Source organism: Urocampus carinirostris, chromosome 17, assembly GCF_059441175.1.
Source record: "Urocampus carinirostris isolate Australia breed hairy pipefish chromosome 17, RoL_Ucar_1.0, whole genome shotgun sequence".
NCBI classification, from domain to species: domain Eukaryota; kingdom Metazoa; phylum Chordata; class Actinopteri; order Syngnathiformes; family Syngnathidae; genus Urocampus; species Urocampus carinirostris.
The window spans coordinates 4,865,036-4,891,560 of record NC_142365.1 but is presented as its reverse complement, the minus strand read 5'-3'; the positions used below and the strand labels follow the sequence as shown (position 1 = coordinate 4,891,560).

The 26,525-nt window shown below is 41.9% G+C and overlaps 1 protein-coding gene across 4 annotated transcripts in view; it reads right to left on the bottom strand.

The window, feature by feature from the left end:
• aifm1 (apoptosis inducing factor mitochondria associated 1) overlaps positions 1 to 23,906 on the bottom strand; it is a 31,628-nt gene extending 7,722 nt beyond the window's left edge. The window contains exons 1-17 of one of the 4 annotated variants that reach the window (XM_088320750.1): positions 23,499 to 23,906; positions 18,368 to 18,498; positions 16,631 to 16,748; positions 16,530 to 16,544; positions 16,320 to 16,397; positions 14,943 to 14,993; positions 14,749 to 14,877; positions 12,971 to 13,057; positions 12,785 to 12,906; positions 12,580 to 12,710; positions 9,780 to 9,870; positions 7,739 to 7,823; positions 7,585 to 7,661; positions 6,586 to 6,694; positions 6,404 to 6,511; positions 5,006 to 5,094; positions 1,876 to 2,016 (exon numbers count right to left, since the gene is read on the bottom strand). In XM_088320750.1, coding sequence (XP_088176876.1) covers positions 1,876 to 2,016; positions 5,006 to 5,094; positions 6,404 to 6,511; positions 6,586 to 6,694; positions 7,585 to 7,661; positions 7,739 to 7,823; positions 9,780 to 9,870; positions 12,580 to 12,710; positions 12,785 to 12,906; positions 12,971 to 13,057; positions 14,749 to 14,877; positions 14,943 to 14,993; positions 16,320 to 16,397; positions 16,530 to 16,544; positions 16,631 to 16,748; positions 18,368 to 18,498; positions 23,499 to 23,586 — 1,650 coding nt within the window. In that variant the 5' untranslated portion in view covers positions 23,587 to 23,906. The remainder of the gene's footprint in view (positions 1 to 1,875; positions 2,017 to 5,005; positions 5,095 to 6,403; positions 6,512 to 6,585; positions 6,695 to 7,584; positions 7,662 to 7,738; positions 7,824 to 9,779; positions 9,871 to 12,579; positions 12,711 to 12,784; positions 12,907 to 12,970; positions 13,058 to 14,748; positions 14,878 to 14,942; positions 14,994 to 16,319; positions 16,398 to 16,529; positions 16,545 to 16,630; positions 16,749 to 18,367; positions 18,499 to 23,498) is intronic. The other 3 variants (XM_088320746.1, XM_088320747.1, XM_088320748.1) reach the window with 3 other exon arrangements.
• Positions 23,907 to 26,525: the final 2,619 nt, after the last annotated feature.

Genomic DNA, 26,525 nt, shown 5'->3' with positions numbered 1-26,525 from the left:
CACTTGATGTAGCCAAAGCCAGGTGCCTCTCACAAAGATACTGTAGTTGTATTTCTTTTTCTCTCTCTCTCTCTCTCTTTTCCTCCCTTTTTTCTCACTCTCTCTCTCTTTCACTCTCTTTTTCTCTTCCTTTTTTTTCTCTTTTCTCTCTCTTACATTCCCCTTCTCTTTCTACTCGTATCTCTTTCTCTCCCTCTCTCTTTCTTGCTTTCAAATTGTCTTTGGATTTCTCTCTCTCTCTCGTTTTCTGTCTCTCTCTCTCTCTCTCTCTCTCTCGTTTTCTGTCTCTCTCTCTCTCTCTCTCTCTCTCTCTGCCTCCCTTTCTCTCTTTCCTTGTTCCACACTCTCTTTTTCTCTCCCTCTCTTTCTCTCTTTATTCTTTCTCCTCATTCCACTAGTCTGGCCCCCAAATAATGTTTGTTCTATCGTGTGGCCCTCTGAGTCTAAATTAGTTTGACACCCCTGGTTTAGCTGCTCCTCTTGCACTCTTTGCACTACTGTATAATACTCATAGCTATAATTATTTAGTATATTATTAGTATTTCGATACTCCAACACAATACAACATTGTATTTATATCTGTACATTCAAGGAAACTGTGCGGGTCAGATGTATCGACATTTCGTTCTTGTATGTGTGTGTACAAGAATGACAATAAAGTATATCTGAATCTGAAAATCTGAAACCTATGGCTCAAGAGCCATATAGGACTATTTCCATGAGTAGATAGGCCTCGGAGACAAAGTTGATACCATAAGATTTTCTCTACGTCGTCCTAAATTTCCTTGATTTAAGCCTAGTGTTGTGCAGCCGAGTCAGCACTGAATACCTTGGTGGTACTGTCCAGTTTATACAGCATACATGACTTTACAGTTTTTTCTGTGGGTTTTTATCATAACAGGATTCCATAGCAAAGTAAATATAACCCTAACCCTTGCAATAGACCTTTTTGTCGCAGGAGGCAAAAGAACACTCCGCTTGTGAAAACACTGAAGAAACCCAGCCTTCGTTTCTGCTAGTCCGATGCTAAAATGTCATGTTGTGCGTTTGTAAGCCAGAATCGGAGAAAAAAAAACATTCGTATAACGATCGAAAATTGAAATATTACAGGATCCCAGCGGACACCTCTGTTCAAAGCAAAAGAGGAGAGTTGTGGTAAGTGCATTGTAAGACAAAAGATTGGACCGAGGCACTCATCAAAACGGCTCGGGGTTACAGCGCACACTTCATATCAGGTAAGCGGATTTCAATTTTTCATAACTGTTGCTATTACTTATTCTATCGGCAAAGTCTTTTTTCTTTGCTTCCATGGCAACATTATCAAGCATTTCCAAGCACTTCACCCAAAATTCCAAAACATTTTCAACCCTTGACATTACAACACAAGCATTTTTAAGGATTTCAAGCACACGTACAAACCCTGTTGAGTGGTTATCTAAACCTTCTGAAAATGGCAACCCGGTTATAACATAGTAATAACAGAATAAGTTGTTATTTTCGAAATGTGGATCAAACTGGTAACCCTTTGCACCAACTGGGAACAAAAACTATCCCTCACCTCGCCTTTATACTGTCAATTTGACATAATTTGATCAATTAAGCTTTAAATAAACTCAATCTGGTGCCAGGAATTGATTTTTTTTAAACATAAAAAATGAAAAAAGTTTGCTTTTGGTTCAAAAAAAGGTCTAAAAACACTGCCGTATTCAAATGGCTACGCTTAATCTTAAGTCCGATAACCTCAAGAGGGCGATGGACTAGGAAACAGAACCCAGGCGCAGAGATTTCGCCTTCATTTCAATTCAATGTGAAAATGTGTAACTGAAAAAAAAAACCGTCTATAATGATTAACCGGTAGTTTTTGCGTTCACCTACCACCCAAATGTTGGATCGCGCCTGCAGCTCTGCGTTGACGCGATAGCCGCCAAAGTCCGAGTCCACCTCCAGTCCGGCCGACTTGGCCAGGTCCACGTTGGGCTCCAGGCCCACGGCCGCGACGACGTGATCCGTTTTTACCTACGATATGAAACATGGTGAGGTAACGCTTTTTTTATTCCCATCCTCTTAAATTGACACATTTATACCAAGGATATCATGTCACATGTTATTTCACACTAAACCACAAGGGGGCGATCTAGGCCTACGTTGATCATTTCAACATTGCCCTGTTGTGCAATGAAAACCCCCCACCCTCCCTTCCAGCATGACACTCACGCAAACGTGACTATAATCATTAATCAGATCATTTCTTCCTCATGCCATGAGGCTCTTTAACTCCACCCGGGGGAGTAAAAGCCCACAAATCCCACCCCAGTGTGTATTTTCCGTAGCACTATTTAAATTCTCTATAGCACAGGTGTCAAACATGTGGCCCGCGGGCCAGATCAGGCCCGGCAAGGCTTTTAATCTGGCCCGCGAGACATTACAAAATGAAGAACAATGAGTTGAAGTTTTAAATATGGCCACTTGATGTCGCCAAAGCCAGAACAACTGTAGCGGCCTCTCTTTCTTCCTCTCTTTTTATGTCTTTCTCACGATCTCTTATCTTCTTCTCACTTTTCACTCCCTCTTTCTATCTCTCTCTTTCTTGCTTTCACTCTTCTTTCTTTCTTACCCTCTCTTTTTATTTCTCTCTTTTGCACTATTTTTTCCTCACTTTCTCTTTTTTCTCTCTCCCTCTCTCTTCAGCCATGTCTTTTTTTTTACCTTCTCTCTTCCGCAGTCTTTTTCTTTCTCTCTATCTCTTTCAGTATTTCACACTCGCTCATTTTCCCCGTCTCTTTCGCCTTCTCTTCTCCCACTTTTATTTGCTTTCTCCCTTTGTCTCACTTTCTCCCTTTCTATATCTTACTCTCTTTTTTTGTATCCTTTCTCCTTTTTTATCCCTTTCTATATTGTGCTCTCTTTATTTCTCTCTTTCATTTGTTCCTCTTTACTTCTCTTTTTCCTTCCTCTCTTTTTCACCCTTTCTTTCGCTATACTGTAATCCACTAGTCCAGCCCCCAAGAATTTTTTTTTCTAGCATGTGACCCAGAGCTAAAATGAGTTGGACACCCCTGCTCTATACGTTATATTGGGTATTTTTGTATTCTATATATTTTATTTTATTGTTTCATTTTTCATCTATCTATCTATCTCTATGACTTTGAATCAAATTTTTGGGGGGGGAATGTAATAGAACAGTAAAACCCCCAAAATTTGCATCTTGAATAGAAATCTCTTTCGAACGAGTTGAAAATATTTAGCCAAATGACCCCCTCTTTTCATATCAAACGGGACACGGCTGTTCAAAAGATCAGGCGCCATTTTGCCAAGGATTTTTGACTTGCTCAAAAATTCATAAAAAAAACAAATGAACAAAAACGGCACCAAAAAGAAAGTCATATTCTGCAGAAAACAGTAAAACGCAGAGAGAGGAGGTGACGATGAGTCTGTTGAGGCCACGTAGATGCGGAAAGCAAAAGCGGCCGGGTTTTATTTGGTGAGAAGGTCGTTGGGCGTTGCCCTAACTATACGCAGAGAGTAGATATGGCAAAAAGGGAACCACTTTATTGCATTCGGGACACGTTCAAAGTTCCAACATTGGCTTTTATAGTGTTCTCAAATAAAGTTAAGATATCTCGTGAAGGCCGTCCATCAGCATATCAGCTTGTGACCACACAACTACGTCATCCCACGACCTTCACACCAGATGCCTACATACTTATTAGTTATTATCCACATTCCACAACCTCTTTTACGGTGAGTGACACGGAGGATGAGAATTTAATTGAATTTTGTGATTTGGAGTGAAAATGATCGTTTGGTAAGCATGCTATTCATGATAGCTTTACCTGAATAACTCTTAATATGTAACGAGTTTACCCAAATTTAACCGAATCAATCATGTAACTCTCATATTGCGTAAGAACCTTTTTGGCTCGTTCCACTCTCATCTTAAATTGCCTTTCAAGATGACCTGTATGTTTTTGGTGTTGGCTTTTAGCAAATACATTTAACCCAAAAATGCGATTTTGTTCATTTGAGCTGTGAAAAGTGATGGGTCCCGGACTCTCGCATGCTCAAAAATCTATGGGTCCCACCAGAGATCTATGGCTCCCCAAAATTTAGTCTTATCGCGGTTGAAATTGTAAATCGGCGACAAATATATAATATAAATCTATATATTCATTCAGTTTTAATCATCAGTTTATTGGTAATACAAATCAGTTATCACTCCAAGATTTTTTAGTTCACAATATTGTACACTATACAAAATAATATTGCTGAAATATTTATATATTCTTGCAGTTTTAATTATCACAGTTAATTGGTAATACAAAGCAGTTATCACTTCAAATTTTTCAGTTCATATATTCTTTGTGGTTTTCTATCCCGAGATAGTCAAGATGCCTTCTCAAGGTCCAATCCATTATCATCTTCCTCATAGCGCAACCAGGAATATAATGGAGTCCATTTGGGCAGAAAAGTCCTTTTCTTGCTAGGAGTATTCTTTTGTTTATTTTCTTTCGTCGAATCGTTGGCTTTAGCACACGTGTTTTCCTTGCCTTCGCGGTCTTCCGAAGAATTTCTCCGCCGTTTTTTCGTGCCGGAATTATTGCCGTTGTTACCACTTTCTGTGTTATGTTTCGACTTATTACCGACACTGAAGAAATGACCTATTTTTTGTTGATTTGCACCCGGTACCAACAGTTTTTACGGAGGCATACTTCTTTCACTCGACGACGAAAACAATGACGTCATCTCGAAGCAATGAGATCTCATCTGCCGAGATCAGCGCGAGACCAAAACAACAATGGCGGATCTGCCTGACGAAATGTTTGGAGTGCGGCTAATCTTTGTTAAAAAATTGACAATTTTGTGTCAAAAACGTTGCGTCCTGGGGACGCACGTTGATTTAAGACTATGCGTCCCCAGCAAAAATGATCCGTCTAGGACGCAGGGACGCCGGCAAACGAGAACACTGCTTACAGTCCGGAAAATACAGTCATCGCGCTGGACTTACCAATCGGCCGTCCTTCAGTTTGATTTCCAGTTGATCGTCTTTGCAGGTCACAGACTTGACTAAAGCTTCGGAAATGATTTTCACACCCTCTGGAATTTCAAATCGGCCGTGTTATTTATTCAAAATCTCCGTCTGGTATATTCAGGGTTGGGTAGGGTTACTTTGACTGGATTACTTTCAATGACTTTTGGATTACTCCGATACCAAATATGCTAATAAAAGACAAAAGAAACTAAATATGAATAAAATGATGACTCACAACACGTGGTAAGCTTTGATCTCTTTGATCTCCGGCAAAACGAACATAAAATGCGACAGGAACAAAATGAAAATCAATCCAAAGAGCTCGCCAACATCATTTTTGCCGTTCCGTGTATTCTGTTACTCCCCAAGCCTGCACAAAATGGAGTCATTTTATTCATCTTTAGTTTATTTTGTCTCTTACTAGCATATTTGGTATTGGAGTAATCCAAAAGTCATTGAAAGTAATCCAGTTGACGTAACCCTACCCAACCCTGTAGATAGATAGATGGATATAGATAGATATAGATGTCTATAGATAGATATAGATGTCTAGATATAGATGTCTAGATAGATATAGATGTCTAAATAGATAGATATAGATGTCTAAATAGATGGATGTAGATGTCTAGATAGATGGATGTAGATGTCTAGAAAGATGGATGTAGATGTCTAGAAAGATAGATGTAGATGTCTAGATAGATGTAGATGTCTAGAAAGATAGATATAGATGTCTAAATAGATAGATATAGATGTCTAAATAGATGGATGTAGATGTCTAGAAAGATGGATGTAGATGTCTAGAAAGATGGATGTAGATGTCTAGAAAGATAGATGTAGATGTCTAGATAGATGTAGATGTCTAGAAAGATAGATAGATAGATATAGATGTCTAGATAGATGTCTAGATAGATAGATAGATGTCTAGATAGATAGATAGATGTCTAGATAGATAGATATAGACAGGGTTGGGTAGGGTTACTTTAACTGGCTTACTTTCAATGACTTTTGGATGACTCCAATACCAAATATACTAATAAGAGACAAAAGAAACGAAATATGAATAAAAAGATGACTCACAACACGTGGTAAGCTTTCTCTCCTGGCTTTGATCTCCGGCAAAACCAACATTAAATGCGACAGAAACAAAATGAAAATCAATCCAAACAGCTTGCCGACATCATTTTTGCCGTTCCATGTATTCCGTTACTCCCCAAGCCTGCACAAAATTTAGTAGTTGTATTCCTATTTAGTTTCTTTTGTCTTTTATTAGCATATTTGGTATTGGAGTCATCCCAAAGTCATTGAAAGTAATCCAGTTAAAGTAACCCTACCCAACGCTGGGTATATTCACTGGATAGCAAAAGGGCGCCGAACCGGTTTTGACTTTCTCCGTGGTCCAGTTGCTGAGATATTCCGGCAAAACTTTGCCCATGTTGCCTTTCTCGGGGAACATCTGGATCACCTCCAGGCCGGAATCCTGAGCTGCAAAGCAACGAGAGGTGAGGAACGTGCCGAGTCGGCAGTTTTTGCACCCCGATTCCGGTCTTTAGTCTCACATCTTCTGCCGAGGGCGCAGGCCAGCTCGCTGCCTAAGAAGCCGCCTCCGATGACTGTGATGGACTTGATGTTTCTGGACACTTTGTCTAGAGATCGGAAGTCGTCGATCTAGAAATGAAGAGAAATCGTGTTATTACACTGTTACGATGATTTGGTCTGCAAACAGATCGAATCCATCCAGCGAGAGGACGGCGAGAGGAGTGCGAGAGGAAAAAAAAAATATGACCCGTTTTAAATATGACCCATGGATGTCGCTAAAGCTAGGTCAAGCCATTTAGAAGACAACTGTAGCTGTATTTCTTTCTCTCCTTTTTTCCCCTCTCTCTCTTTCTGTCAAATTTTCACCCGCTGCCTCTTTCACTTCCCTTCCTCATTCTTTCTTTAATATTTCTATGTATTTCAGTCTGTAATTTTCTTTCTGTCTGTCTCTTTCTCCTTTTCTCACTTTCTCAACGCTTCTTGCTCTCTCCCTTTCTCGATCTCAGTTTTTTGCCTTCTCACTTTCCCTTTCTCCCACTCTTTATCTTGCAAGATCTTTCTCTTTAATTCTTATCTTTCTCCCTGTCTTTTTCTCTCTTTATTTGCTTCTCTCTCTCTCACACTCACTCACCCTCTCTCTCTCTCTCTCTCTTACTCACTCGTCCTCTCTCTCTCTCTCTTATTTACCTGTCCTCTCTCCCTCTCTCACTTGGCCTCTTCTCTCCCTCTCTCACTCACTCTCTCGGCCTCCTCTCTCCCTCTCTCTCTCCCCCTCCTCTCTCTCACTCACTCATCCTCTCTCTCTCACTTGTTCTTTTTTTCTCTCTCTCACTTGTTCTCTTTTCCTCTCTCTCTCTCTCTCTCTCTCTCTCTCACACTCACTCGTCCTCCTCTCTCTCTCACTTGTTCTCATTTCTCTCCCTCTCTAGTTCTTTCTTTCACTTTCATCTGCTAATCGTTTTTTTTTCTAACACAGCCCGGTGGTTGCCGACCACTGCCTTCGCAGACTTGCCACTGACCTTCCGGAACAGAGTCGTCTTCTTCTGTACCTCTTCTCCCGCTCGCTCGATGACTTGCAGATTTCTTGGGACGCCGCCTTAGACAACTTCAAATGAGCTTTTTTTGCGGTGCGAGCGCTCGATCACGCGGTTCGGGTTCGGAGACGGGACCTACCTGTGGCGATCAAGCACTTGTCGTAAGAAATCTCCGTCTCGTCGTCCAGTTTGACTTTGTTTCCCCTCACGTCCATGTGAACCACCTGCAAATTCAACATGTGTGTTTTGAAATCCACTCGATTGTTCTTACCAGGGGTCGGGAACCTTTTGGACCTGAAGCAATAATATTTAAGACCATATTTTGAGAGAGCCACACCATGTATCTTCAGACAAAATTCCACAAAACCGCTCTCTCTAGACCAGGGGTGTCAAACTCATTTGAACTCGGGGGGCCACACGATAGAACAAGCAACCTGTCTGGGGCCGGACTAGTAGATTAAAGAGAAAGAAAAAGAGAGAAAGAGGGAGGGAAAAGGAGAGAGGGCGGGACAAAGAAAGAGAAAAAGGGAGAGAGGGAGAGAGCGTGAGAAACAAGAGAGATAAAAAGAGAAGTCGTGAGAGAGGGGGAAAGAAAGGGGAGGAAGAAAGAAATCAAAAGAGAAATAGAGAGACAGAAGGAGAGAAAAGAGAAAAGAAAGCGCGAAGGGTAGGAAGAGAGAAAAAAAAAGGAAAAAAGGAAGTTAGAGCAAAAGTTAAAAAGACACAGAGAGAGAAAGAGAAAGAGCAACAAAGGAAGAGAAAAAGACAGAGTGAAAGAGACAGAGACAGAGAGTGGGAGAAAAGGGTGGGAAAGAGAGAGAGAGTGAGATAAATAAATACAAGTACAGTGTCTTTGTGAGAGGAACCTGGCTTTGGCAACATCAAGTGGACATATTTCAACCTGCAGCTTGTTTTTCTCTTGCGCTTCTCTGAGTGTTGTCTTGCGGGCCGGATTCAATCCCTTAGCGGGCCTGATCTGGCCCGCGGGCCACCTGAGCTCTAGACAAAACTTAATCTTCAGCGCTTTTTATCTCACTGGTTTAACCCTGCCACATCATACAGGTGCCCAACAGCCGTCTCACAACCCCTCGTTATAGGGTCACTAAATGTGAGAGGATGTGAAAGTAAAGAGACTGAGTGGAAGAAAGAGGAGATCGGAAGGATGATGACTAAAAGGAAGGTTGATGTGTTAGTCTTGAGTGAAACTATGAAATAACAATAATGACAAACCCTGTGTCCCACATCAATATAACCCTAAAAATTTGTCTCCCTCAGTTACTTCAGAGTGTTAAGGCTCATTTTGACTGCCATTTTTGTCCGAAATAATAGTTGGTGCAACCAAAGTTCTTCTGTTAAAACGTCACAAAATACTGCAAAGATATCATCGCATTTACCTTCAGCGCAGACTGCACTGAGCGAGAGAGAGAAGGGAGTGCCTTGCTCAGAGTGCTGAGCTCCGCCTACCTCTTTGATGGTGTTCCCAAGTTTTTACCGTTTGATCAGACCATTTTCATCAAAAAGTAACCCCAACAGTGCACATTCACAGTTTAATTAGGGTTTTTTAGCGACCTTCTGCCAAAATGAGGTAATTAGTGTGACACCATGACAGTAAACTAGTGGAGAATATGCCCTATATAAACTGAACTGAACCATTCTGCAGTTCTGTGTTGTTTGGCTTTGCATGTACCAAAAATGGGTTGTCTCCCTCCTTACTTCAGAGTGTTAAGGCTCATATTGACTGCCATTTTTGTCCGAAATCATAGTTGGTGCAAGCAAAGTTCTTTTGTTGAAATGTCACAAAATACTGCAAACAAAGATATCGACGAATTTATCTTATGCGCAGACTGCACTGAGCGAGAGAGAAGGGAGTGCCTTGCGTTGAGTGCTGAGCTCCGCCTACCTCTACCGCTCACCCAAACAAATTGCTCTGAGTGGTTTTCACAGTTTGATCAGACGATTTTCATCAAAAAGTAACAGTAAACTAGTGGAGACTATGCCCTATATAAACTGGACTGAACCATTCGGCAGTTCGGTGTTGTTCGGCTTTGCATGTACCAAAAGTGGTGTAACGATCTGACTTTAGGACACCACAAAAGAATTATGCAGCACTGTAGTCATATCTCATAAGTTCCTGACCCCTCGCTTAATAACAACCCAGACCATGGCAATTAACAACCAACCTTTTTGTTTGTGAGAACGGCCACACCGCCATTTTCCGCTTTCGTCAGTTCTTCTGGAGTAATGTAGAACGATGGAGGTTGGAAGTAGATACTGCAAGAAACGACAAGAGTCAAGATCTAGTTTTTCTTCACGGAAAATTTCATTCATAAACATTAGCATTAGCATTAGATGCTAGTGTCGCAGAGGCGAGGGCTCACTTCAGCTTCTAGCATCCGTGACCGTTCGATTTGTTGGTAAAATGTTGATTTCCTTTAAAATTGAAACCCCATTTATTTGCCCGTTCTCCAGTAATAGATCTATCTACTCTATAAATTTATCATCACTGTCATGTGAAAAAAAACTTCTGAAAATCGTGTTTGTCTATTATCTAAATTCCCCCTCAACGGTTTACTTAAGTGTTTTTCAAAGAGTGAGTGTTTAAAAATCTGTCGATATTTACGCATCGGTCCGCTCATATCAAGAAATCCATAATACAAAATTGTTGGGGGATAATAGTGTTTTTTTTCCCATGTTCATGGTGGGGGGAAAGGAGTTCATTTTTTTCACATGAGAGATAATGAATGCAAATCTTGATGACAAAATATTCGAAGCTTTTGAAATATATGTCATTAATTCACAAAATGTAATGAACTATTTATTAAGATTTCAAAGAAAACTAGTCATTTATGTTTAATATTTGAGAAAAATAAAGGTAGTGTCAGCAACATCAAAATATTTTACTTGCCGACGCCATCTTCTGGCTGAAATCATCATCCGTCCAATACAAAAAAAAGAAATAAAGAACAATGATGGGTGGATATTTTTTTTTTAATGTAGCAAGAGAAAATCCCTGCCGGCCCCAATCCCGAACGTAATGATTGACATTTTAGGCCCAGCCTTGGGCGTACAGGGAGTGCAGTTTGATGCGTTTAACGGAAAACGTGGCTCACATCTAGCATCCCGGACGCTAACGTGGACGTGGCTCACGTCTAGCATTCCGGAGCTAACCGGAGCTACCCGGCTTCAGCGCTGTTAGACACACAAAAGCCTGCGGGAAGCTGAGAGGAGGTGGACTCGCCATGTATGTGAACACGAGGTGGTGTAACCCTGGGCACAAAGATTTCCATCTGCTGCAGGGACGTCGAACTTTTGGCCTAGCGTGTGACGTCATCCACTCCGCTGTTGCTAAACTACAACCAGGGTTGGGCAGGGTTACTTTAACAGGATTACTTTCAATTACTCCACTACCAAATATGCTAATAAAAGACAAAAGAAACTAAATATGAATAAAATGATGACTCACAACACGTGGTAAGCTTTCTCTCCTGGCTTTGATCTCTGGCAAAACTAACATCAAATGCGACAGAGACAAAATGAAAATAAATCCAAACAGCTTGCCAACATCATTTTTGCCGTTCCGTGTATTCCGTTACTCCCCAAGCCTGCACAAAATGTACCGTATTTTCTGCATTATAGGGCGCACCGGGTTATAGGGCGCACCCCCAAAAAATAGTTTTTGGTCCTATATCTTCCATAGATAAGGCGCACCGGATTATAAGGCGCTACAAAGGGAACGTCGACAAAACAGTCAGATGGTTCAGTCCAACTTATTACCCCCCTTAACATTCCCAAATCTTGCAAAGAAGCAAATACGTGTCGTAGACATGTGCGGATGCGGTGTCCGTACGATGTCACTCAAATGCATCGTTTCAAATATCATTCGGAAGGTTAAAGTCTTGGGATTCAAGAAATGCCAACCATTCCTTAGTTTCTATTTTCTTTTTCGCTCGCAACTTTACTGTGCATATGACAATAAACACTTGGAATTGAGTTGAATTTAAAAATAGACACTCCATTCCATCCATTATCTGCACCGCTTATCACAGAAACATCGAGTTCAGTCTGAAACAAGATACTGGGAAAATATATAGCCAGAGTAGCTCACCGAAGTCGTTGTGTTCATAATAATGTGCAGCCATGGTCCTCTTATATCCGTGAGTTTAGTAAATCCAGGAGAATAAAATATTTACAAATACAGAATAGTAAAAAAATGCTTTCTGTATGCCGTCAAACCACGTGCTATACGCATTCGTCTTTTTCGGCCAATTGCAGGCTTTGTTTTGCCGCTTCAGCCAATGCCAGCCTGTAAATGATAAAAAGGATCCGCCCCTTGACCTCTGAATAACTTTAGCCAATAGTGATCGATTCAAATGATGATTGACACATTGGTTAGCCAATGAAACGCCGGTAAATAAACCCCAGCATACACCGCGGACTACTTGGCGTTCAGGGGAAAATCGAGTCGGCGGCTGCAAGTTAGTTGGAAGACTTTGCGATTTAATATTGATCCATAAATAAGCCGCACTGTATTATAAGGCGCATGGTCAGCTTTGGAAAAAAATTAAGACTTTTAGGTGCGCCTTATAGTGCGGAAAACACGGTAGTCATTTTATTCATATTTAGTTTCTTTTGTCTTTTATTAGCATATTTGGTATTGGAGTAATCCAAAAGTCATTGAAAGTAATCCAGTTAAAATAACCCTATCCAACCCTGACTACAACACAGCACCCCGAGGCCATCCTGTTAATAAACAACAAAAGGATACTGCTGGAAGTGTGAATATCCCTACGGGGATGAATAAAGTATCTATCTAATCCACTCCAAGCATATGTTAATTGTAGATCAATCATTGTTATTTTGAGTCGGTAACGACGTCATCGCGATGTTTTGGGGGGCTTTTATGAAGTTGCCACGCTACTTTCTGGAGTTTTGCTTTCCGCGGGCGGTTCTGGTCCCGTCTCTGCATTTCCGACCACCCACCTTCGTTCTTTTCCATTCCACTGCTTGAACCGCAGCGTGTCGGTGACAGCGGGGTCGTCAGAAAACCAAAGTTCCTTGGACAGAGGAGGTCTCATGTACGGCAAGTCCGGCTCGTCGGTCACGATCAGAACCTGTTGGGGGAAGGTCGCCTTTGAGGTTATGGACCCAGGACATCATGCTACCTCGAGGCGGGAGGAAAACCCACCTGGGCGCCGGGGTCTCTGGCTCGAATGGAGCGGGCGGCGGCGAAGGATGCCGTCCCTCCGCCAATCAGAAGGTAGGGGGCGTGCGAAGGGAACGTAGGTGGCGCTAAGTCGACCCCTCCGGCTTCAAAGACAGAGATAACGAATACTAAACCACTTTTCAGGTGGGGTTTGGAATCCATGCTCACCGCTCTCAGCCACAACTTCAGTCTGCGGCTCGGACGTCTCAGCGACCGGACTTTCTGCTGCTACGGGTTCTGATGGCGTCACCAAAGCTGCAGAAGAAGGTGGGACAAAATCAAAAAGGTGTCTATCATACCTGTCGCACTCCAGGGCTCCATGCCCGTACAAACTCTCGTATTTTCCCTTACTAAATACAAAAAAATCTTACACCATATTTTTTTTTTGCAAACATGTTTATTGATGTAGTTTAACATGTTATATTCTACTTGAGTTTCGTTATATCATCGCATTTCATTAGCCGTACCGCTTATCCTCATTAGGGCAGTGGGCAGGGGACACCCTGAACTGGTTGCCAGCCAATCGCAGGGCATACGGGGACAGACAACACACTCGCTCAGTCACACCTAGGGACAATTTGGACCGGCCAATTCACCTGAAATGCATGTCTTTGGAATGTGGGAGGAAACCGGAGTGCCCGGAGGAAACCCACGCAAGCACGGGGAGACTATGCAAACTCCGCACAGGAAGGCTGGAGCTGGATTTGAACCCACGCAGGAGGTTCCCATGACATGAACTGCTGCCTTTGTCATATCATGTGTATTGTTAACTAACATTTTGTTGCGAGATACCGAGTTGCTCGACATGAATGAGGTTTATTATGAAAAAGGTTCAAAAATGAAGTCGCTTGGACGTTCACTGTAGAAGGAAAAAAAATACATGCGAATAGAATTAACAAGAATAATACATTTTCAATTTCAAATTATTAATTGTTGGTAATATACTGATCAAAGGGATAACCACAAACCTGTCTTTTTTCATTTTCTCCTTTTATACTTCCTTTTTTTCTTAACTTCTTTAAACAACAATAATGATTCGTAATATAATGCATCAAAGCAAGTGAGCCATTTGGGAGCCGGCTTTCTTTAATGAGTTGAGCCGAAAAAGGCGGTTCTCTAAAAAGAGACGGACTCCCTTTCACTACATGACTACCACGTGAAATCCGAGGCGGCAGACGCATGCGCACAGTAGCATCAAACAGCTCGCTTCGTTTGCAACGAAAAAAGAAACAATACCGAGATAGAGGCTACCGCGGCGAACTCGTTTGATTTGCCGTTCCGTGATAGATGTTTTTTAAGACCACATGTATTTCAAATTTACTCAATCAACCCCGCCTGTTGGTTTCAGATCTTTTACTGATTAAAGGGATAACCATAAACCTGTCTTTTTTCATTTTCTCCTTTCATACTTCCTTTTTTTCTTAACTTCTTTATACAACAATAATGATTCGTAATATAATGCATCAAAGCAAGTGAGCCGTTTGAGAGCCGGCTCTCTTGAATGAGTTGAGCCTTAAAAGCCGCTTTTCTAAAAAGAGACGGACTTCCTTTCACTACACAACTACCACTTGAAATCCTGCTTTTTAAGACCGCGTGCATTTTAAATTTAATCAATCAACCCCTGATCGGAATGATGCATGATGGGGAACCCCCAGGCGGCAGACGCATGCGCACAGTAGCATCAAACCGCTCGCTTCCTTGGCAACGAAAAAAAAAACCCGATACCGAGATAGAGGCTACCGCGGCGAACTCGTTTGACTCGATTGATTTGCCGTTTCGTGATAGTCTGTGTTTACCAGATGGTACCCATCATTGACAAATTTGCGGTTTTTCCGTACAGATTTTCTCGCACGTCGTACAAAAATGCATACGAAACGTACTTCGTACGGCAAAAACATACTGGTTGACAGGTATGGTCTATGATCAAGAAAAACTGGGCCGCTTACCATCCTCTTCAGCAGGGGCCGCCGGGACTGGCTCGCTTTCTTGGACCGGGGCGGCCGGCTCAGTTTCTTGGACCGGGGACGGCTCAGTTTCTTGGACCGGGTCTGGCTCAGAAGGGGCGGGAAGTTCTGCTAACATAGTTGATATTAGTTATTTGCTATTGGCTCAGACGGACCCAATCACTCCCATGTCTTACCCTCCTCCTCGACGGGCGGCTCGGCTTCTGTTTCTAACACGGGTTCTTCTGCTGTCGGGGCAAGAACTGCAACTTAAATATCAAATTTGCGGCTTCTGAAACTATTTTAAAGAAACATTGAGGTTTTAGTATTGCTTAGCATATACATTTGGACCGGCTACCGAATGTATAGCGTTTCAAAGCGATTGCATTACCCAAACTGACCGGTAGGGGTCACAATAGCTTTCTAAACACAATGCGACTATCTGGCATTTAAGGATAATAGATTATATTGAGTATTTGGTGAATCCTATTGGTAAAAAATAACTTGATTCATCGGGCTGCACAGATCAAAGACTATTGCAAACTATTATTACTGACTATTATGACACCATCCTCTAATATCAACAGTGTGTGATTGTGTGTGTGAATGGGTAAGTGTGAAGCACATTGTAAAGCGCTTTGAAAGGTCTTCACTGACTTGAAAAGTGCTATATAAATGCAAAACATTTACAATAATTATAATCAAGCTATAGGAGAACTTTATTTTGAAAAGCATCACTTGGAATTCACCGGTCACAGGACCCGCCACCAGTGACAGTGACATCATCACTTTAAAAGGAGAAGCGCAAACAGCTTTCTACTTCTCTTCTACCCGCGTTCCAAGTAAGTCATTAACCATCATATTGTGCATTTTGAAATACTCATGGGTCAAACTAATTTGTATCATGCATGAGGATCACCTAGAGAAAGCTGATACTATTGTCTGCCATCTTGCTACTACAGGTGCCCGAAACACTTTTCCCCCTCACTCTTTTCTTTTTCTGCCTTTTTCTCTTCATTTTTTTGTTTTCTTTCTTTTAATTTTTTTTATCAGTCTTTGCTTCTTCCATTTTTTTCCTTCCTTTTCCTTCTAGAAAAATGGTGCGCTTTAGTCACTTTAAGTATGTAGTTTGTATTTTGGCTTGTGACTTTTAGCACTCGTTTTCGGTAGCACAACATAATGCAGAGATATCAAATATCACTCCGGGTCCCTTAAATGAAATAATGCCTGAACGCTTGCTCATTAGCTACGTCTGCTCAGGAGGTAAAGCGCTCGTCTTGGGATCAAGAGGTCGCAGGTTTGATTCCCGGCTCCTCCGTGTTATATGTCGAAGTGTCCTTGGGTAAGACACTGAACCCCTAATACCCCCAATAAGCAGGTTAGCACCTTACATGGCTGACTCCCTATTGGTGTGTGAGTGTGTGTGTGTGAATGGGTAAGTGTAAAGCACATGGTAAAGCACTTTGGGAGGTCTTCATTGACTTGAAAAGCGCTATAGAAATGCAGACCATTAACCATTTTTGAAACACAATCCCTGATATCAGTCACATGAATTAGAAAATTCGGAAAACAACCTTGTAGCGGTTCAGCAGCCTCGGCATCAGACTCAGGGCTAGGCTCTTCTGTCAAAAGTGCGGGTTGGGGTTCTGATTCTGGAACCAAAAAAAACTTATTTGCGACTCAATGCAACCAAATCATTTAACAGATGACATCACTCAACAACTAAAAGGATACACAAAACCAATAGATGACGTTATATTCGGAAAGAAAGACATTATACTCACCGTCACTCTCTGTGGCTGCAAAGATAAACAACAAATACTTGATCAGTTGGACAAAACTTGTTCGCAACAGTAATTAACAAAAAATACTCAAATATTCTAACCAGGAGCTTCTATCGGGACGCTATCGGGTGCTTGTTTGCCGCTCCGATGTGGTCGAGACGCAATTTCTGCAATGCGGTCGTTGTATCTCTGCTTATCACCTTTAACTGTTGAGTAGGCCTGTAAACAAAGAGAATGAATCATTTGGAGAACATTTTTCACTCAGGGGGTGAGTGTTTTAGTGAGTCAAAACAGTTATGGGGACCGTTAAAAAAACATCAGGCGCAATGTTCCCTGTCATTTTGCAGGGGTCTGAGCGTTCACACAAAGGCGGTGAGCAGCGCTTGAAACGACAGTGAGCAACCACAATCCCAAGTGTGGCAAGATGATTCATTATCAAACATGTCCAAAACTTGACGTCACGTTACATTTAAATGGCGGCGCCCTCTGTTGGCTGCGGCTGCATCGGCTCGCTACAACGGGTCAGGTGTAACGACATTTCGTTCTGTGTACATTGTTACAAAGAATGACAATACAAAGGAAATTAATTATTATTATTATTTTGCTGAGTTTCCGGCAATGCAAAATGATTTTTCTCTTTTGAATGAATTGACTCATGTGCTATTGCAAACGTCGCTTGTTCTTACAATTCTTGCACAAGATATCCATTTCTTTTCATTTCCTGATATATTTTGTCGCATAATATTAACATTTTTGGGGACTTATTGAGTCGGTTGCAAGATACAGAACTGTACTTGATCACATTTTTAGTGGAAGTACAATGTTGGCAACAAGATTCACTTGATATCATTGGAAATTAACTTTTTCTTCTTTTTTCTACTTTTTTGTAAATTCCTTTAAAAAAAATCTCATTGTGTTTATTTTTTCCGAGCTGTTACTTTTTTCTTTTTGTTCTCTACTGACTTTTTCCTACATTTCTTTCTTTTCTTTTTTTCTGGCTTTTTTTCTAAATTTTTCCTTCTTTTTTCTCTTCCTTTTGTTTCTTTCTTTCTCAGCTTTTCACTACTTTTTCATTTTGGTATTTTTTTCTTTTTTGTTCGATTCCCCCCTTCCTTTAAGTCATTTTGTGCATAATTTACATAATATTTGGTCATGTTGGGATTAAAGAAGCAAAAACAACCCGAAGAGCCGTTTAGGACCAGAAAGAGCCGGTTCCTTTTAGTGAGCCGAGCCGAAGAAGCCGGTTCCCCGACAAACTCTACTAACTTCGTTCTCCTTCGACTCGACTTCAAAATACCGCATTTAGAATACAACGTCAGGGGAACCAGTGCATTTTTACCTTCATGCACTGTAACTTTGACTTAAGTCGCTTCTTAATGAGTCATTTTGAGCCCTCATTTTTGTGCGCTGGCTCGATTTTCGTGTGCGCCGAGAATGTGCGAGCAGTGCGCAATTGCGCATGCGCGCAGCTTAGAGGGAACACCGATCAGGCGGTATTCTGGATTCGGTAGGGCAGGCGAGGGTACAGTACACCGAAATAAGACGCTAAGGACGTGACATTGAAGACAACAAACTAGCACGGAACCAAGGAGTCAGAGTGTTTTTAACAGTGATGAGGAAGGATCATGAAAGGAGGAGCGGCAGTAGCTTTGGGGGGCGGCTGTAACTCAAGAGGAAAAGCTCGTCTTGGGATCAAGAGATCTCAGGTTCGATTCCCGGCTCCTCCGTGTAAGCGGGTAGTTGCCTTGCACGGCTGATGCTGCTATCGGTATGCGAGTGTGTGTGAATGGGTAAGTGCGAAGTAGTGTGTAGATTCTTATAGTGACAAGTTTGCTCACGTATACGGCTCCACCGACGCAGGTGGCCCCGACCAGAAGGACATACAGCTGGTTTTCCCTACCACCCCCAGCAGGACCCGTGGCCATGTGAGCCGCAGGTAGGTGTGCAGGTACTCGGGCGTTGTGCAAACCTGAAAATAAAAGCGTAGAATAGTTTTAAGCCGAATCATCGAAACGCATCCCTTTATTTGTACAGAACACGGGAAAAACTTAAGGAAATAGGAGCCAGTGTTGGATAAAGGATGACCATATTTGTGAGGTAATCCCCATTTTGTAATGTAATAAATGCCATACCGTTTTTGACCCTGAGTGAGAGATGCACCCAGAAAACTGTGCAGCCCGACTTAAACTGACCCAAACCTACCGTAAATTCCGGACTATAGAGCGCACCTGATTATAAGCCGCACCCACCACATTTTAAGAGGAAAACCGATTTTGTACATACACAAGCCGCACCTGTATATAAGGCCGCAGGCGCCCACATTTAAACATGTAACACAAACACAAAATTAACCCAAACCCGACTTCGAGTCCCGCGATTGAAACTAAATGTCCTTCATTAAGGTCCACAGTCCAACAATTACAGCCGGCAAAATGAACGGAAAACGATACCGGTACTTAAGGTTTGATGCAGACCTGCAGAGTCCGGGTCCCGTTGAAAGTAATCCAAGGAAAAAAGTGTATATTTCCAAAGGTAAGGGTGGGAAAAATATATCAGATGAACACATTTACTCACGCAACTCCTTTTTCTTTAACCAACTTTTTACCCCCTCTTCTTTCCTTGTCTGTCCCTCACCTATAGCGGTCCCCATTTAAACCCCGCGTTTGTTCCGCCCCTCATTTTTCGTTCACCCGTGCAAAACATATCAGAATAAGTGTCTAAAAAAATACAAATAAACACATTACTAAAATATAAAGTTGCAAATACATATTTATAAATGGGTTACACATATTTACAAAGAAAGACGGTACACCGAGAATGTTTTCAAAGCTTTAATAATAATAATATACCGTATTTTCCGCACTATAAGGCGCACCTAAAAGCCTTTATTTTTTTCAAAAGCTGACCATGCGCCTTATTATACAGTGCGCTTTATACATGGATCAATATTAATTTGCAAAGTCTTGCAACTAACTTGCAGCCACCGACTAGATTTTCCCCCGAACGCCAAGTAGTCCGCGGTGTATGCTGGGAATTATTTACCGGCGTTTCATTTCCTAACCAATGTGACAATCATCATTTGAATGGATCACTATTGGCTAAAGTTATTCGGAGGTCAAGGGGAGGATCCTTTTTATCATTTACAGGCTGGCATTGGCTTAAACGGCAAAACAAAGCCTGCAATTGGCTGAAAAAGATGAATGCGTATAGCACATGGCTGACGGCATACAGAAAGCATTTTTTTACTATTTTGTATTTGTAAATATTTTATTCTCCTGGATTTACTAAACTCACGGATATAAGAGGACCACGGCTGCACATTATTATGAACACAACGACTTCGGTGAGCTACTCTGGCTATATATATTATCCCTGTATCTTGTTTCAGACTGAACTCGATGTTTCTGTGATAAGCGGTGCAGATACTGGATGGAATGGAGTGTCTATTTTTAAATTAAATTCAATTATTGTCAAATGCACATTAAAGTTGCGAGCCAAAAAGAAAATAGAAACTAAGGAATGGTTGGCATTTCTTGAATGCCAAGACTTGACCTTCTGAATGATGGAACGATGCATTTGAGTGACATTGTACGGACACCGCATCCGCACGTGTCTACGACACGTATTTGCTTCTTTGCAAGCTTTGGGAATGTTAAGGGGGTATTAAGTTGGACTGAACTATCTGACTGTTTTGTCCACGTTCCCATTGTAGCGCCTTATAATCCGGTGCGTCTTATGTATGTCAAAAATAGGACCAAAAACTATTTTTTCAGGGTGCGCCCTATAACCCTGTGCGCCTTATAGTGCGGAAAATACGGTAGCTTTGACAGGGCAGTTAATGGTAGCAACACTCGATAAATTAAACTGAATAAGCCGCAGGGTTGAAAGTTAGGGAAAAAAGTAGCGGCTTACAGTCCGGAATTTACGCTAAATAAAAATCCTCATCCTCCAAAAGTCATGTACCAAATATCCAAAAACCTGTCACCCTAGTGGACACTGCATGCATTACAATAAAATAAATAAAACGTCTGAGGGGTGAGGTGTCTAAAAACCTTTTTCTGATGCAGTTTTGAAAATATGTGCAGTCTATCCTAATATCATTCTTTGATGACATTTTTGTCTTTAAAGCCCCAGAGTTTAAGATCAGACCACTAGATGGCAATGTATTGTCTAAAGCAAACTAAAACCAGTGCCACAGTGCACAGCAAGTTGGCAGACAAACATGGCGGCGACCTTAGCTAGGGATTCCACTATGTAAAACAAATAAAAATTTCACGACTTATTTTTAATAAAAATTAACATGCCTGGGGTATGAGGAATGTCGAAGTGTCCTTGGGCAAGACACTGAATCCCTGACACCTCTATCGGTGTGTGAGTGTGTGTGTGAATGGGTAAGTGTGAAGCACATTGTAAAGCACTTTGGGGAACCTTTAATGACTTGAAAAGTGCTAAATAAATGCAGACCATTAACCATTGATATGATAGTTTACATATATATTTGCCTAGGATTTAAATCAGTGTTTTTTTTTCTACTCAATGGAAGTTTTTTGTACCACTTACAGGCACTAGATATTACACACTGTCCCTTTAAATGGTCTTTGATTCTGGAGTGCCAAGTGTCATCTCATTGAGAACAATGCACCACAAAGTTAGTATCAGTGATAACAAAGAATTTTAATGTAAAAAATATTAAATGGACTACAGACGCTCCCCTACTTTCGACCATTTAACTTAAAAAAAAAAAAAAAAAAAAAAGTAGATACAAACATTTTTTTCAGGATGTCAAAAAATATTCGGACATTGCTGTAAGTTAGATTTTGTATCGGGTGCACCTTTTTCCGAGTACAGGACAGAACTGTAGTGCTTCTTTCCGCCACTATCGGCGTGTGGCGCTGTGAGAGGTCACCCATTATCCACCCCGAAGAAGAAATCTGCTCCCTCTTCTTAGTTCGTGAGTAAACGTTTTTATTGTTTAATATATGTGTAAAACTGGAGTGTCATGCCCAATTTCGCAGGGCACACAGGGACAGACAATTAGTTCACTCATTCACACCTAGGGACAAGTGTCATGCCCAATTTTGTTGTCACAATATGTTAACCCATTTTGTAACAATGACAATAAAGGTATATTCTATTCTATTCTATTCTAATATGTGGTGCATCCATTCAATATGGTTGGTGTAAAGTGTAAAGAAGAGGCGAGCAGTTCCTTTTGAAATTAAAATGGAATAAGAAAGCTTGATGCGGTTGAGAAAATGGTTGGATTCGATTTTTTTTTCAGCCGCTTTTTTACCACGGAGGAGGAAGTCGCCCAACTCTTGAAACTCATCTTCCAAAAGTAAGTTGAACTCAACTTTAGTTATCTTCGTAGAGCATATTATTTTAAGAAATGTTTATTTTTGAATACAGAAAAAAAACAAAAAGAAAGACAAAGAAAGACAAAGACAAAGACAGACAAAAAGACAAAGACAAAAAGACAACAACAAAAAAAAGACAGGTGACTTAAAGAAGCCTTAAGCATACTTAGATAAACCTTAAACATACAAAATATAGCACTGAAGCAACTTACGAACAAATTCAACTTACAAACGATCATCCGGAATCTTATTTGTAAGTAGGGTTACGTCTGCTTAGAAAGGCCCGACTGAAAGCACATCGCCGTTTTGATAGATCAGTAATGGTGGTCACGCCATGTTGCCACCATAATAAAATCAGTGAATTATTAAAAAAGACAGTGGATAAAGTTTTACTAGATTTGTTGGTTCCAACACATATAAATCTCATCAATGTGTCCACATTTTTAAGACATTTGAAAAATTGGATTGAAGACGTTTTAATGCCAATGATGGCCTTATTTTTGGAATAATTAATTCAATGCGGGCAACACGGTGGAGCAGTGGTTAGCACATGTGCGGCACAGTTCTGAGGTCGTGAGATAGAACCTCCTGTGTGGAGTTTGCATGTTCTCCCCGTGCTTGTGTGGATTTCCTCCGGGCACTCGGGTTTCCTCCCACATTCCAAAAACATGAATGTCAGGTTGATTGGCCGGTCCAAATTGTCCCAAGGTGTGAATGAGTGAGCAAATTGTCTGTCCCTGTGTGCCCTGCGATTGGCTGGCAACCAGTTCAGGGTGTCCCCTGCCGGAAGATAGCTGGGATGGGCTCCAGCACCCCCGCGACCCTATTGAGGATAAGCTGTGCGGATAATGGATGGATAAATTAATAGTTTACAAGGGGCAGCACGGCAGCACAGTGGTTAGCACATGTGCGGCACCGTTCTGAGGTAGTAAGATAAAACCTTCCTGTGTGGAGTTTGCATGTTCTCCCCGTGCTTGCGTGTTTCCTCCGGGCACTCCGGTTTCCTCCCACATTCCAAATAAATGCATGTCAGGTTAAGTACCCGGTCCAAATTGTCCCTAAGTGAGAATGAGCGAGCGAATTCAGGATGTCCCCTGCCCACTTCCCAGGATGGGCTCCAGCACCGCCGCGACCCTTCTGAGGATAAGCGGTGCAGAAAATAGATAAATGGATGAATTTAATACCTTATAAGACTTTAAGGATCCGCGGGTACCCGGTTTTAGTCGCATGGTTTTGAAATGCAACCGCAAGTTACACTTGGCAAAATATTAACCCTGCGTTGTATCCGTCAGTTTTTCGGTATGTTACTATCGGTTGGGGGCGCTACTCCATGACACTTCGAATAGAAATAAGCTGAAAAATATTGCCACTCAAAGAAAGGATTTTGCAAAGGCAATCAATTCCCAATAACTTTACGCAATAACCCCGTTGACCAGCTGGTTTGCTTTAGCGCTTAACGGTGAAATGAAGGTCACGCTTTTTTCCTCATAAGTCGCTAAATCTTTCACCCGGGAGCAAGAAAAAGAAAACAAACTTGATTCCCGTTAATCGATAGAACGTCAAATGACAAATCAATGACTAAAAAAAGCCGTTGAGACAAGTTTGCACCTACCTGTTCTCCTCGCGTTTTGCCGACATAGTGTTGACGAGGATCTGGCGAGAGGAGCAAGCTTCCTCCAGAAGCTTCTGCATTTGAGCATGGTGGCGACTGGGTTTTCTTTTAAAAAATCAAGTTTTGCTTGACTTTCCGACTTGTTTGATGTTTGCACTCTCGCTTTGGAGTTGACGCAAAACCTGCACACGCTCCTGCTACCTGGCGCGCCGCACAAGGCCAGAGACAGGTCACACGTTCCCGGGGAATCATGGGTAACTGCGGAGAACTTTAGTGCTGGAGAAGGATTGCGGAAGTTAATAGATAGATAAACACCCTCGGTTGAGTATATCCCTCTCTGCCATTAAATAAATCATTTGTATCGTTTATCCGCTTCTTTGAGGTCCGTTGCAATAACTTGAACGTAAATTCAGCAAAACACTTGGTGATGTTAGTCCCAGCCACACGCATATGATTAATCTCTTATATTTGAAAGATCTTTGACAGTACGTCATTCGTTTTGATTGGTCAACAGCGGGCTAACCTTCACTAGAAGCCAATGAAGGACACGGAAATCACTAAACCCCGCCCTTTGAGTTTGTTCACGCATGCGTATAACGGTGGCCATATTTGGGCTGGACACGACTGAGTTGAAAACGGAAGTGACCTCACTGGAGAATCCTTGACGAGCTACAACGTAATATTATATGGAAAAATAGTTTTTTGCTAATTATTGCGCGAAGGGAGGATTATAATTTCTTGATTTTTGACGTTTAAAATGTTCATTTAAAATCAATTGAGTGCTACACCTTGTCATGATTACCGTTGTGAATCACCTGTGCCCGCTCATTTGGCGCCAGCCGCTACGGGCTATCTGATTGGCTCCCTTTCCCTTTTTTAAACCGAGTCCTGTCACTCTCCGGTGGTCAGTCCGTCTGCGAATCTCAGTGTATACTAGGCAAGCTTTTTTCGACCCTGACTCCGACCTGTCCCGTTTTTGCCCCCGTCTGTTTCTGGCTACGGCTTCTTTTGATCCTGACCCCGTCTGCTCTCCCGTCTTGGCTTACGACTTTTTTTTGTCCCTGTCTACGTCTACTCTCCCGTATTGGCTTATGACTCGTTTACGACCACGCCTTGCTCTCCCGGTCCCGGCTACCGACCGTTTTTTTCCGGTCCCTGACATCGCCAAGAGCGAATTTCTACCCGCGTCCAGCGAGCACTGGATCGTGGGCGCAGCCCTTCCTCTTTCCTTCAATAAAACCTGTGAGAAATGTAATTGGGTCCTGATTCCGTTCCGGTTCATGACACACTTTTTAATTCTATATGGAACATCATCCATATATTGTCCATTATCTGCACCACTTATCATCAGTAGGGTCGCGGGGGTGCTGGAGCCCATCCCAGCCATCTCTGGGCAGTGGGCAGGGGACACCCTGAACTGGTTGCCAGCCAATCGCAGGGCACACAGGGACAGACAACTCGCTCGCTCATTCACACCTAGGGACAATTTGGACCGACCAATTAGATAGATAGATAGATAGATAGATAGATAGATAGATACTTTATTCATCCCCGAAGGGAAATTCACTTTTCCAGCAGCATCCCTAAGCTGAGAACAATCGAAAATAACTGAGAACAATCGAAAAATAACACGGGAGCTGCTGGAGTGGCTGCCATTCGTGACGGCGCCGGAGAAACGATTCAATTTGAATCATGTACAAACAAACAAACAATTGAATCATGTACAAGAAACGATTCAATCTGAATCATGTACAAACAAACAAACAATTGAATCATGTACAACAAACAAACAAAATATTTATGTTTCAATAAGTGGAGTGTAACCTCACAAGCACGTTTTTGGGAATGTGGGACGAAACTTGAGTGCCAGGAGGAAACCCATGCAAGCACGGGGAGAACATGCAAACTCCACACAGGAAGGTTGATATTATTTCCTTTCATTTGAGCTGTACAAAAAACTACACAAACCCTATTTTTCTCATACATGCGCAAGTATATTTTGGAAATGTCGAAAACTGCATTCAGAATGAAGATAGTCTTGTTATGATTACCGATGTGACTCAGCTGTGCCCGCTCCTTTGGCGCCAACTGCCTCGGACTCTGATTGGCTCCCTGTCCCTATTTAAACCCACTCCTTTCTGTCACCTGTTGTCAGTCCGTCTGCGAACCTCAGTGAACACTAGGCAAGCCTTTTTTCGACCCTGTTTTTTGCTCCCGTCTGTCCCCCGGCTTCGACCCGTTTTTGATCCCGACCACGTCTACTTTCCCGTCCCAGCTTTTGATCTCTTTTGTCCCAGACCACGTCTACTCTCCTTTCCTGGCTTACGACTCGTTTCTGACCCCAACCACGTGTTTGCTCTCCTGTCCTGGCTACTGACCCGTTTTTTCCCTTCCTGACACCGCCATCGCTCGCCACGGAATTTCCACTTCCGTGTACAGAGCGACCTGCTTCCTGCACCCAGCGACAGTACTCCCTCTAAGCTGCGCGCGTGCGCAATTGCGCACTGCTCGAACATTCTCAGCGCACAAGAAAATCTAGCCAGCGCACAAAAATCAGGGCTCAAAATTACTAATTAAGAAGCGACTCAAGTCAAAGTTACAGTGCATGAAGGTAAAAATACACGTGTTCCCCTGACATTGTGTCCTAAATGCGGTATTTTGAAGTCGAGTCGAAGTAGAACGAAGTTGAGTAAAGTTAGTAGAGTTTGTCGAGAACCGGCTTCTTCGGCTCGGCTCACTAAAAGGAAGCGGCTCTTTCGGGTCCTAAACGGCTCTTCGGGTTGTTTTTGCTTCTTTCATCCCAACATGACCAAATATTATGTAAAACTATGCACAAAATGAATTAAAAGAAGGGGGGAACAGAACAAAAAAGGAAAAAAATACCAAAATGAAAAATTAGTGAAAAGCTGAGAAAGAAAGAAACAAAAGGTAGAGAAAAAAGCCAGAAAAAAAGAAAAGAAAGAAACGTAGGAAAAAAGTAAATAGAGTACAAAAAGAAAAAAGTAACAGCTCGGAAAAAATAAACAC